Source organism: Pseudonaja textilis, chromosome 2 (assembly GCF_049901715.1).
Source record: "Pseudonaja textilis isolate UNSWEBS1 chromosome 2, rPseTex1.2, whole genome shotgun sequence".
NCBI classification, from domain to species: domain Eukaryota; kingdom Metazoa; phylum Chordata; class Lepidosauria; order Squamata; family Elapidae; genus Pseudonaja; species Pseudonaja textilis.
In genome coordinates, this window is record NC_141991.1 from 185061814 (window position 1) to 185075000 (window position 13187).

Consider the following 13187-nt stretch of genomic DNA (forward strand, 5'->3'; position numbering starts at 1 on the left):
ATTTTACTGCTGCCTTTTATTGTTTATTCATTCTGAGGGTAGTTTAGATTTGACGTTCTATTAGCTATACGGAGTACTTTGCTATCCTTGAAACCAGCCTATACTCTGAAGTATATTTAAAAGAATAAAGATTAGCTCCAAGTGTTAAATAATCCATGAAATGAGCTGTTGAGGGCAAGTGAAACGCACAAATGTTCAAATGTAAATCAAACATGAGTGTAAATGATTTTTAAATATATACTTTGAATCGGAGGTGCTATTCAACCGGTTTGCATCTATTCGGGTGAACCGGTAGCGGTTATTTGGCATGGGTCACCGAACCAGTGGTAATCCCTGGCTGGCCATGCCCCCAACCCAGTCGCCCGGTCTCTCACTTGCGATCGCTCTCCTAGCTTTCCGTTCCCCACGTCCTCTTTCTCCCCAGGGAAAAGGAAGAAAGGCATGGACGCTGCAAGTATCGCTTTCCCCGTGTGAGTAAAGTGTCGGGAGTGAGAAGGAATGCAGTCTGACAGAGGGGGTGGGGATGAATCGAGCCTTGGAGAAATTTAAAGGAGCTGCTTCCAAAATGCTTTTCTGTTGAGTGTTCTGTGTGTGTGTGTGTGTGTGTGTGTGTGTGAGAGAGAGAGAGAGAGAGAGAGAAAGAAAGAAAGAAGGAAAGAAAGAAAGAAAGAAAGAAAGAAAGAAAGAAAGAAAGAAAGAAAGAAAGAAAGAAAGAAAGAAAGAGGAAGGTAGAGAAAGAAAGAAAAAAATAGGAAGAGAGAGAGAGAGATAAAACTCTGTGCTATTGTTTTTAATTGTTCCATTATTTATCATGTGTTAATATTTTACACTGTCCCTACACCTAGAGTGATTTTTCTGCCTTTCTTTTGCCCAGGGCTACCACATATTTTTCAGGGTTTACATGCATTCAATGTAAATAGTCCAGAGCATAAAATACACATGTGTTTAACAAGAGTTGAAAGGGACCTTGGAGGTCTTCTAGTCCAACCCCCAGCTCAGGCAAGAAAACTGAGGATGCCAAACTCTGAGTAGAAATCCTGGGGAAGGTGTCAGAATAACCCTTAGAAGGAACCCTATACCATTTCAGAGAAATGGCTGTCCAGTCTTTTCTTAAAAACTTCCAGTGATTGAGCACCCAGAACTTCTGGTGGCAAGCAGTTCCACTGGTTAATTGTTCTCACTCACAGGAAGTTTCTCCTTAGTTTTAGGTTGCTTCTCTGTTCAGTTTCCATTCATTGCTTCTTGTTTGCGTTCTTTTTTTTTAGAAAATACATTGTCCCCCTTTCTTTGTGGCGGCCCCTTAAAAGCCTGTTGCCTATCACACTCTTGGGTAAAGCATGTGAGCCATTTCCTCCTTTCAGTGGTCTTTATGCAGATAATAAAGTCAAAAAAGGTGAACAAGGTTTTTACAGGACTACAGATAAGTTGAGGCTGGGTGACAAGGAACGGCTGGGAGGGGAGGGGCCAGGTGAGGCACCCCTTGATGTGAGTGACATTGAGTTGGCCACTCCCAGCCAGTCACATGACCACCAAGCACGGCCACCCAGTCACATGACCACAAGCCACGCCCACCAAATAAGCCATGCCCACAGAACCGGTAGTAAAAAGAATTGAATTCCACCACTGCTTTGAAGGTTTAAAGCTGGGGAAGTATTTCTTTTGAACATTCTTGTTTTTTCACTATTCTTGCTTCTTATTATTTGTCTTCTTCTAATAAGCATTCTCACTATTCATCAGCCTTCTTGGCCATACCTAGGTAGCTTAAGTTTGGGTTTTCCTGAGCCTCTAGACATTGTATGTTTCCTATAGGTCTCATCCTAGGACTTTTAAGACCAGTTTCTACTTTCTTCTCTACTCTGATGATATGTAAAGAGGGTAAGACCCTGCTAACTTCTTATAAGGGCCATTAGGAAAGGAAGGTGAGATAAACATAGAAAAAGGACAAAATTGGTCAAACAAAAGTAGCCTTTTAAAAAAACTTCAGTTTAGTTCAACTGCCAGTATTTGCTATGTGCTAGTGGTAGTGAGGAAATTAATTATCGTTCTTTTTTTCCAAGAATTCAAGCTGGCCCACCAGAGGTGGTATTCAGCAGGTTCTGACTAGTTCTGGAGAACTGGTAGCAAAAAATTTGAAGAGTTCAGAGAACCAGCCATTACCACCTCTGACTGGCCCCACCCTCATCTATTCTCTGCTTCCCGAGTCCCAGCTGATTGGCTGGGTCTTCTTTTGTTGCCCTGCACAGGAGAACAGAGCTGGAAAGCAGGTTAGTGGGGTGGGGTGGGGAGGGAATGGGGATTTTACAGTATCCTTCCCTTGGAGTGGGGAGGGAATGGAGATTTTGTAGTATCCTACCCCTGCCATTCCCACCAAGCCACACTACACCCACCAAGCCATGCCCACAGAACTGGCAGGTCCCACCACTGTGGCCCACCCTCATATAGGAATCTCCCTTCATTTTATCCCCAAAACAACTCTGTAAGATTGGTTCTGCTGAAAGCAAGTAACCGACCCACAGCTCCTAGTGGGATTCCATGGCTGCAGATCAGAGGTGGTATTCAGCCGGTTCGCAGTGGTTCTCGCGACCCGGTAGCAAGCATGGGTCGCAGAACTGGTAGTGACTTCTGGCTGGCCACGCCCCCAAACCGGTTCCCCTGTCACTCAGTTTCCCCACCCACATAATGCTCTCTTGCTCGCACAGCTTGCCCGCCCACTGCCTGCCCTACCCAGTCACTCCTCCCTTCCTATGTGGCACGCTGGGCCCTCCTGGCTTGCCTAACCTGACTTCCCCAACTGAGCAGCCCTGATCTGCCTTCCCTGCTCACAGGTAAGCCTGCATCGTGCTAGGCCCTCGCCCACTGTCCAGGGCCTTTCTGGGCCTCCCCCCCACTGGCCAGGACTTTCTGGGCAGGAGGCCAAGGTGGGGCATCATTTTGGGGCCAGGTGGTGTGGGGGGGGACAGTGGTGGCCACAGCGCGGCTATGGGAAGCAGCCCCAGGAGTTCCCAGAAAGGATTTCAGTTCGCTTTCTCCCTGCCTTTTGGGGCTCCCCCACCACTGCCTCCACCACCGCCTCAGCCCCAGCCCCAGCCCAGCAGAGAAAGCAAACAGAAAGGCCCCCCTCAGCTTCCCCAACACCGTTTTGGTTGTAAAAGGGAGAGAGAGAGAGAGAGAGAGAGTGAAAGGAGCCCCCCAAAAGCTGCCACCCTCTGCATCCCAAAAGACTGAACAGGTTGATCGAGGAGAAGCCAAGGCGCTCGGCGCTGTAGTTGTCGCTGAGCCGTTGAGCGGCTGAGGAGGGAAAGGGAGGAAAACACACACACATACATGCGCACACGCACGCACACCGAGCCCTCTTTCCTCAAGCTTGGATGGGATTTGAATCAGTTTCTTTTGCAGTTTCCTTTCATTCGTTTTTGGGGGAAAAAAGAGGAGGGGATGTGTTTGCGTGTCCCTTGCCCTGCTTTTCCAAGCTACTGTTTTCTTAAACTTTCTCCCTTCCTCTTCAACCCCCACCCCCCGCAACCTTCTTCCGCTCGGCTTTCTGTTCACCCTCTCTCTTCCATCTCTCTTTGCAGCCCCCTTCCTTGCTTTGCCCCACTTGGCATCGCTTCGTGTGTGTGTGTGTGTGTGTGTGTGTTTGTGTGTGTGTGTGTTTGTGTGTGTGTGTGTGTAGGCTGGATCATTGGACCTGTATATTTTGCAAGGCAGGCAGCCGTCCATAAAGGATGGGAGATTTTTTTTCCTTTGGGGGTGGTGGTTCTGAGGGTGGGAAGGAGAAAGGAGGAAGGAGGCAGCTGCCAGCAGTGCCAGGTTTTTTTTTTTGAGAGAGCTTTGTTTGTTGCTGCAGTTTGAGATGTTCATCTGGGAGAAATAGCTGGGGGGGGGGTTGGGAGGTGGCCAAGGTCGGGTGTGCTGTGGATGAACCCCACTGGGTGAAGTTCAGTCCTTTGATCTCATCAGCGTGCAAAAAAGAAAAGGAAAGCCAAGTGAAAGTCTGGCCAGAAACCGAGTGAGCGTTCGGAGGGCGGGAAAATCAGTGGCGGGCAGCTCTGGTGGTGGTGTGGGATCCCGCGCTTCCCTCTGTCCAGGCTGGGCCAGCTCGGCTCTTCTCGATGCTGCTGGGTTTGCCAAGTTGCCAAGTGAGGGCCCAAAGGCCGCGTGGCGTGGAAGAGCGGGGTGTCAAAGGTGGCAGGGTTGCAATTTCCAGGAGCCGGAGAGCTCACTCAACTTTTGGGGGAAACGGTGGGCGTGAGAAGGGCAGGCAGTGGATGCTCCTGAAGCCAAAGAGCTGAAGGCTGGCCCGGCCGGGAAGCGGGAGGCTTCGCCTTGGTCTGGCTGTGAACCCTCAGTTCAAGTTTAGTTCGGTGTACTTGGAAAGAGGTCCAAAGAGTTGGTGGGGCTTTTTCAACTTTTGGGGCACACCCGCCACCGCTGCTGCCCATGTGCTTTGAAAGGGAAGGCGGATGGATGTTCTGGGGTTGCTGCTTTCTTCATTGTCCTGCCGTTTGCTGCTCTGGAGTTTGCACAAAAAGTTCTTCCCAGAAAAGGTGTGTGTGTGTGTGAGTCAAGGAAGGAAAGGAAGGAAGGAAGGAAGGGAGGGAGGGCAAGAAGGAAAAAGGAAGGTAGAGAAAGAAATAAAGATGAAAAAAGAAAGAGAAAGAAAGAAAAATGGGAAGAAAGAAAGAAAGAAAGAAAGAAAGAGGAAAGGAGAGAGAGAGAAAGATAGAGGAAGGGGAGAAGGAAAGAAGGAGAGAAAGAAAAAAGATGGAGGGGGGAGAGAATACTCTGTCCTGTTATTTTTCATTGTTCCATTATTTATCATATATTAATATTTTGCACTGTCCCTACACCTAGAGTGTCCCTCCTAGAGTGATTTTACTGCCTTTCTTTTGCCCAGATACTTTTCAGGGTTTACATGTCAATAGTCCAGAGCATAAATGCAGGTACGTTTAACAGAGTTGAAAGGGACTATGAGGTCTTCTAGTCCAACCTCCTGCTCAGGCAGGAAAACTCTGAGGATGCCAAAATCTGAATAGAGGTCCTAGGAAAGGTGTCAGAATAACAGAAGAGCACTTAGAAGGGACCTTGGGGGGAACCCTATACCATTTCAGAGAAATGGCTGTCCAGTTTTTTCTTAAAAACTTCCAGTGTTGGAGCATCCAGAACTTCTGGTGGCAAGCAGTTCCACTGATTAATTGTTCTCACTGTCAGGAAATTTCTCCTTACTTTTGGGTTGTTTCTCTCTCTGTTCAGTTTCCATCCTTCTGGCACTTTGGAAAATAAATTGTTTGCGTTCTGGTACTTTGGAAAATGCATTGCACCCCCCTTTTTCTGGCAGCCCCCTAAAAGCCTGTTGCCTATCACCCTCTTGGGCAAAGCCTTTGAGCCATTTCCTCCTTTCAGTGGTCCATGAAAGTACATCTATAGTACGTAGATAATAACGTCAACAAAAGGTGAACAACGTTTTTACAGAACTATAGATACGTTGAGGCTGGGTGTGACAAAGAATGGCTGGGTGGGGAGGGGCCAGGCGAGGCACTCCTTGACGTGAGTGACATTGAGTTGGCCACACCCAACCAGTCATATGACCACCCCAGTCACATAGCCACCAAAACACGCCCACCCAGTCATGAGACCCTAAGCCACGCCCATCAAATAAGCCACACCCACAGAACTGGTAGTGAAAAATTTTGAACCCCACCATTGCTGCAGATGGCCTTGACTCAGTATTTATCAATTCCAATCCTCCACCTTAACCACATATCAGATTGGTTCTCTCACTGAAATATGTCTACTGCAATGTTTCTCAACCTTTAGCAGCTTGAAGGGTGTGTGGACTTTAATTCCCAGAATTCCCCAGACTGCGTGATATATGAAAAAAAAAAAAGTAGGCAAATATATTTGAGCATAAGTTTACCTTGCAGATACAAGTGTTAAGCGCAATGTTTACAGCCAGCAGAAAAAAAATGGAATTAAAAAAGTGTAAAATTCAAAACGATTTGAACAATGAAATATGTTACAAGGAAATAACACCCTGTGTTTCTGGGCTATATTGTACCACGACCTGTAATGGATGGGAAAGGAAGGCAACATAACATTACTTGCAAACTGATGCTCAGGGTTTTGTCAAAACGTACTTTGTTTAAAAGCCTTCAGTAGTTTTCAGAGACTGAGACTGAAATATTGATTGATTAGCAACATATCAGTCAGGTGAAAGCTTTGTGGTTAAAGCAGAATTGACCCTTGTTAAATGCTGTTGCACCTTAATTCAGGTGATACAATTAAGTTGATATTTCTGAAATACAAAAATTGTGAGACACATTTTCATTAACATGCTCTAAGGTATTCTAATATACAGTATTTGCAATTGTGTAACTTATGATTAAAAAGCATGGCAGCTAATTAATAAAACAAATCTGTATCTATTAGCAGTTTGGTATAAGGTTGCTCTCCTCATTTGTGATTTTTTTTCTCTTTTTAATTAATTGGTAAACCTGCTCTGATCCAGATTCAAAATGCCAATTAAATACCCATTTAACTGAAATGGTAGATGTCACATTTGTTTGCTCAAATACTGAAATGGGTTCCATACTGACCACAGACATGGACAGATATATGCATATAGTTAAATTGAAGTGACAATCATCTAGATTATATGCCCAGTTTATTCAAATCCAGGCCAGTTTAATTTTGACGAAATAATTTTACGGAAAAGAAGATATACATTCCATTTTAATCAGTGTAAATTATGTTCCTGCCTGCTAGAAGTTGGCAAGGTATTTGGTTATATAGTGAAATATAAATACCACGATGGATTATTAAAAACTAAAACACCAAGAGCTGGTGATATTTAATTAAATGGGGGGATTAAATGATCAGATTTTTACCATCCATTAAGGCACTTTATTCCATCATAAACTTACAGCATTGCTACTGGCCTGGAAGAAGGACTTGGCAGTGCTTATTCGGGACAGATGATTTCCAGTGATTAGCAATCTGACATCAGATGCTGGCAGCAGGCTGCTAAAAGAAGATGCTAATGTCCTCCATTTTGACATGGAGGATCAGTTTTGTAATGAGCTGGCACTATCGCTGATTCCATTTTTCTGTTGTAAATACCACGGCAGATGGCAAGTTCTGTGGCCAACTCAATTGCCATGAACTCCAAAAGCACGATAATGGTGAAATCAGGCCATGCAACTTGCCTTCCCAACTAAGCTGGAGAGTTGTTTTTTCTAAATTTCATCAGAATTAGGAGAAGGTTGGCTTGTTCCCTATTCCGGGGGGGAGACACGGAGAAGACTTTGCACGAAATAAACAGCATGTGGTGGATAGAAACCCGGCACTTCCTTCAAAACTAACAACCTTGTTGTCTCGAAGAGCCTAGCAATGCCTGTTATTTGCAGGGTATTTATTCATCTACCAAAATAGCAAAGCTCTTCATTGAGTCTCTTATCTAAATTGTTCACTAAATCTCCTTCACTTTCTTAGGTTTGAACCCAGCAACTTCGTTGACTTTTTCAAAGTAGCAATAATAATTTAATATGAGTATTTTTATTCTTCTGGCTGGTTTTAATCCAATAGACAGGAAGGTAGCAGACATTCCAGAGTTTATATTGAGAACTTGCGTCAACACAAATGCATCTCACCAGATGGGATGGTCTTGCAGAATAATATACATTCCTGGAGCTATTATAGGGGCACTTCTGTTCTGCCTTCTTTAATTTTAAGCAGGAGTTGAAGCAGACTATAGATAGATTTTTCATGAAATCATTGATACGTCCTTCAAATTTTCTTGGCAGCAATGTGATGATAGTTTGCCATTTCTGTTTTTTGTTTTTGCTTTTTTTTTTAACTTCTCTTTCTGTGGAGTTCTGATGAAGTTCCTAACCAGGCCTCATCCTGTTTAGTATTCTAGGCCAAACAATATTAGCAGTGGTGGGGATTCAAATTTTTTTACTACCAGTTCTGTGGGCGTGACTTATTTGGTGGGCGTAGCTTGGTAGTCATGTGACTAGGTGGGCATGATTGGTGGTCATGTGACCGGGTGGGAGTGTGTCTTGGTGGTCATGTGACTGGGTAGGCATGGCCAGCTTGACGTCACTCACATCAAGGGGTGCCTTTCCTGGCCTCAAAGAGTTACAATTTCCCTCTCTATTTATTTACTATTGCTAAACATCCAAAATACACTATTTAATCCTATGTATATATGCCATATGTGTACATACATATTACATAGTATAGTGTGTGTAAAGGCACACAGAAAGATACATTATCTACTATATATACTGTATACACACATACACACACACACATAGCTCTTCTAAAACTATACACATTCAATCTCACTGCGTTTGGAAAACACACCCATAGTCCACTTTCTGCCACACATTTAACTATAATTTCGGTACATCAAAACATTGCACACGCCTTCAGATTTACTTCGCTAGCCTGCACATGACCGTTAGACCCAGGAGATATCACGGATTGAGTAAAATGTGGTGAAACTCACTTAACAACACTCTTGCTTAGCAACCAAAATTTTGGCCTCAATTGTGATCATAAATGAAGGACTATCTCTTCTTTCCTCTGCATGGCAGACTTGTCCTAGTAAACTCCTCTGCCAATTTTCCTCTCTGTTAGTGGCACCAAAATAATCCAGATTCCAGATGATATAAGGTCTCCTGCTGGAGGAGGGAGTAGGGCTAGATGGCCTCCAAGGTTCCTTCTAACTCTGCTGTTCTATGATTCTGTAAGGATCTCCTGCTGGAGCAGGGGGTTGGAGTAGAACAGGGATCTTCAAACTTGACAGCTTTAAGACTTGTGGACTTCAACTCCCAGAATTCCTCCTCCAGTCATGTTAGCTCAGGAATTCTGGGAGCTGAAGTCCACAAGTCTTAAACTTGCCAAGTTTGAAGACCCTTGGACTAGAAGATGACTTCTGAGATCCCTTCCAGCCCTAGATTGCTGTGCTGTTTCAAAGAGTCTTCTGAAGCCAGGGTTTGTTTCCTTCCTTCCACTCCTTTCTCTCTCTCTCCATCCCTCCCTCCTTCCATGTCTCTATCTATCCATCCATTCATTCATATATCTCATTCACTTTTTCCTCCCTCCCTCTTTCCTTCTTTCTTTCTTTTTCTTTCTTTCTTTCTTTCTTTCTTTCTTTCTTTCTTTCTTTCTTTCTTTCTTTCTTTCTTTCTTTCTTTCTTTCTTTCCTTCTCTCTCTTTCTTTCTTTCTCCCCCTTTCTTCCATCCCATTTTTCTTTGTCTATCCCTTTTCTTCCTTTCTCTCTTTTTCTTCCTTTCTCTTTTCTCTTGCTTTTCTTTCTTCTCTGTTCTCTCTCTCTCTTTTTCCCTCTCTTTCTGTCTTGTCTCTCTTCCTCTCTCTCTCTCTCTTTCCCTCCCTCTCTCTTTTCCCCTCTCTTTCTATCTCTTCCCTTCCTCCTTCCCTCTCTCCTTCTAAAGCTAGGAGAGGAGACTCACCTGAAACAAGCACACATGCTTCCAAGCACCCGGCTGTGTTGCTTGTTATGAGGGTTCTTCCTGGCCAGTCTCCAGGCAGGCAAGGCTTCCGGGTCCAACAAAGGGGTCTTGGGCGGGACTTCCTCTCCTCCCGCTTTTGGGGAAAGTTAAGGGCTGGGAAAATAAAGCTAGGAGAGGAGACCCACCTGAAACAAACAAACGCACACACACACACACACACACACATGCTTCTAAGTGCCCGGCAGCGTCACTCATTACAAGGGTTCTTCCCAGCCAGTCTCCAATCCCACGTTGCCCCAAAAAGCTAGTAGCCAAGGCTTCCGGGTCCAACAAAGGGGCGGCAGGCAGGACTTCTTCCCCTCCTGCTTTTGGGGCTGGGAAATTCAAGCGAGGTGTGTACTGCAGTCTCGCCTGCTCCACCTCCCCCACTGGCAGCTCTGGGCTAGGCAGCTTTCCCAACTGCCTGAAATCTTACTTTCCTTCCTCCCGCACTGAAAAAAGCACGCAGCGGCTATAGGCTTCTTTGCTGCGCTGACCACGCAGGTTCACCACATTGAGCCTGCTGCACTGAAGGGACTTGCCCAAGCAAGTCTGAGCGCAGTGGTGCAGCACTCCAAAAGAGGCAGCTGGAGGTGACTTTTTTTCAGTCTCCAGCCGCCCCTTTTTCAGCGCAACTGGCCGGCTACTCCCCTCCTTCTCTGCCTGTCTGTTCTCTATGGCCGAGGAGCAGGAGGAGAGCAGCCATCGGGTTGGGGGAGGCTTTTTGCACTGAAAAAGGGGCAGCTGGACATGTGGCCACCTACTGGCTGGCTGGCTGGTCCGGGCCAGGCCAGGCTGGAAGAGGTGTGTCTGCCGGGAGAAGGAAGAAAGCATGCTCTGGGAGGGCGGGCAGCTGGGCTGATGTCATGTGGCCACTGCACATGCGCACTGCTGCAGGACATCCTCCCGAGCTGCACCATGGCCACCACGTGGTAGGGAAAGTTAGGAAAGTGACTGGGGCAAATGAATGACCTGGCGACCAGGCGACCGGGTGGGGAGCGTGGCCAGCAAGTGTTCACCATCGGTTCAGCGACCCATGCCAAATCAGTGCTACCGGTTCACCCGAGCCGGTACGAACCGGTTGAATACCATCTCTGAACGTTATCCAGTTCCTGTTGTCTTCTGAAACAACTAAGGATACCTTCAATCAGAAGACCATTGCCAGTGTAGCACAACATTTTATCTACTTGGTGTTGATGTCTTAGCTCTGAAAACCCCAAAATATGCTTATAATCTTTGTTATTCCAGATGAAAATCTGGTGTAACTAAACTGATTACAGAGAATCAGTTTTCCTCTTGGCACAAATAGTAGGTCAGTGTAGGCAGCTGCTGTTTGATGGCACAGAGCCTACACACAAGTTGGTCAATTCTTAAGCAGCAGTAAAGGTGCCAGTAGCTTTGATATCAAAATTGCTCTCGTCTATAGATCCCAAACTCTATTAATGGAGGCACTAAACTGTAGGCATGTAAACCTAATGTACTGACATATTCCTGACACGGGTGTTCCAGGACAGGCCTTCAGACAAAGACATTTGAATTGTACTTTTCAAATATTTATCATTTTATGCATAGCCTATGCTTGTGATATGACAATTTCCTGGCATTCTGATTCTATTGTAAGGAGCTAAATGTACCAGGGCTTGAATTTAGAATCAACAACATATCTACAGTAGATTTAGAATTAACACATCTAATGGGTTTTCTTATTTTTGTTGTTATAGAAATGAAATTTATTTATTTAAATAAATGTCAGTGCTGATTTCTCTTTATCTTACTTTGGGGAATCTTTGTTTCATCAAATGCTAGTATTCTTTTTAAACCTGCACTAAATGTTATACATACTTGAATATATATTTCTACAATCCTATGCAATGTACATATTTGTGCATATTTGAATGCACTGAATGTACAATACTTGAAACTTTACATTATTTGTTTTAATCCATTTTTGAACATTACTTTAATGAATATGTACAGATTTATTATTTTCCTAAAAATAATTTTTCCTACTTTTTTTAAATGGACAAACTATATTGAAAAATATGCAAAAGTGCAGATTTTGAATAGGAAGGTTACAATTCAATATTGATTGGAAAACATGAAGTTAGCTCAATTTTCATTCAAGTGGGAATAAATACATTTTCTCTGCCATTCTTATTTGAAACTAGCTTCTCAGACAATAAAAGAAGAGTTACTTTGTTGATGATCAGGGAAGATATTTTGATTTTTCAACACAGTTTTGGCAGTGTTAAATTGGTCAAATCTACTGTATAACTAAAAACCGAGAATTAAATGTTTATGACACAGTTCCATGAATTTTATTTCGAACAGTCAGAAGGCAACCGAACAATATGAAACTATAGCTAAATAAAACATTTAATAAAATGTTAGAAAAAAAATATTTAGTAATTTACTAAAATTATTGGGGAGCGCTGTGGCTCAGCACTTAAGACGTTGTACTTGTTGGCTGGAAAGGCAGCAGTGTCAACTCAAGCTTGGCTCATGGCTCATTATTTAATTGGGGCAATCTCTGGAACCCTGACAGACAGCTCAGGTTTAAGACCTGAGCACCAGGCGATGGAGTTAAGTGCCAAACTAGCAGTTTGAAAACATGCAAATGTGGGTAGATAAATAGATGCCACTTTGGTAGGAAGGTAACATTGCTCCATGGCATCATGCTAGCCACATGACTATGGAAATGTCTTTGGATAGTGCTGGCTCAATGGCCTTGAAACGGAGATGTGCACCGCACCCTGTAGTTGGTAACGTCTAGTAGAGTAAAATCCACAGGAACTCCTTTACCTTTACTAAAATTATTAGTAAAACGTAGAAACCATGGTAGCCTGTTTGTAGTGTTTCTAGAGTTGAATTTTGAACTTTGTGCCTTTTCAGAGGTTTGAAACGTGCTGCAAGAGCCATTCGATCAGAAATTGGAACTTACATTTTTCTCATAGATAGCAAGAGACAAGCTCTTCAGTAAAGGTGTCTGTTTCATTTCAGTAGATGGTGCCACAAGAACACATGCTGAAGGATGCCTTGCCTCTTTTTGCCAGATTCATCATCAGCAATGGGCTGAGAACTAAACATGGAGAATTTGAGATCCTCCTGGAGACAGTGGACCAAGCTTTACCCAGCGTGGTCAAAAACAAGGGCCTGAGACTGTTTGAAGGCAGCACGGCGCTTCTTTCTGCAGATATTCTCCAACTTTCAGACCCAGATACGCCGCCACAAAATCTTTTTTTTCTCCTAACACAGTTCCCTCAATACGGTCAACTCTATAACAGGGAAACTGGATTATGGCAGCAAAACTTCAGCCAACAAGATGTGGACAATCTGAATGTAGCCTATAGACACGGAGGAGGTGGTTCTCAGATGGACAGGTTTTCATTCATGGCAACAGATGGAGTAAATCAAGGATTTCTTGTAAACAACAGGCTACAAGTAGACCCCTTGCCATTTATTATTCAGGCAAGTTCTACATAAATGTCTACATTTGTGTATACAAACTTAATTCAATACACAGGAAGTGCGCAAACATAAGATTTTTGCAATATTTTATTTAATAATGTTATAATGCAGCCTGAAGCAGTCAAGGGACACCAAGACTGAGTATGCTTATGTTTAAAATAGAACAAAATTCATTTCAATATGTTTTCTCTGCAATGCAT

General features: G+C 44.0%; 1 protein-coding gene across 1 annotated transcript in view; it reads left to right on the forward strand.

Annotated features, from left to right (window-relative positions):
- Positions 1 to 13187, forward strand: part of FREM1 (FRAS1 related extracellular matrix 1) — a 131226-nt gene that overhangs the window by 86251 nt on the left and 31788 nt on the right. The window contains exon 25 of the mRNA XM_087926602.1: positions 12573 to 12987. Coding sequence (XP_087782728.1) covers positions 12573 to 12987 — 415 coding nt within the window. The remainder of the gene's footprint in view (positions 1 to 12572; positions 12988 to 13187) is intronic.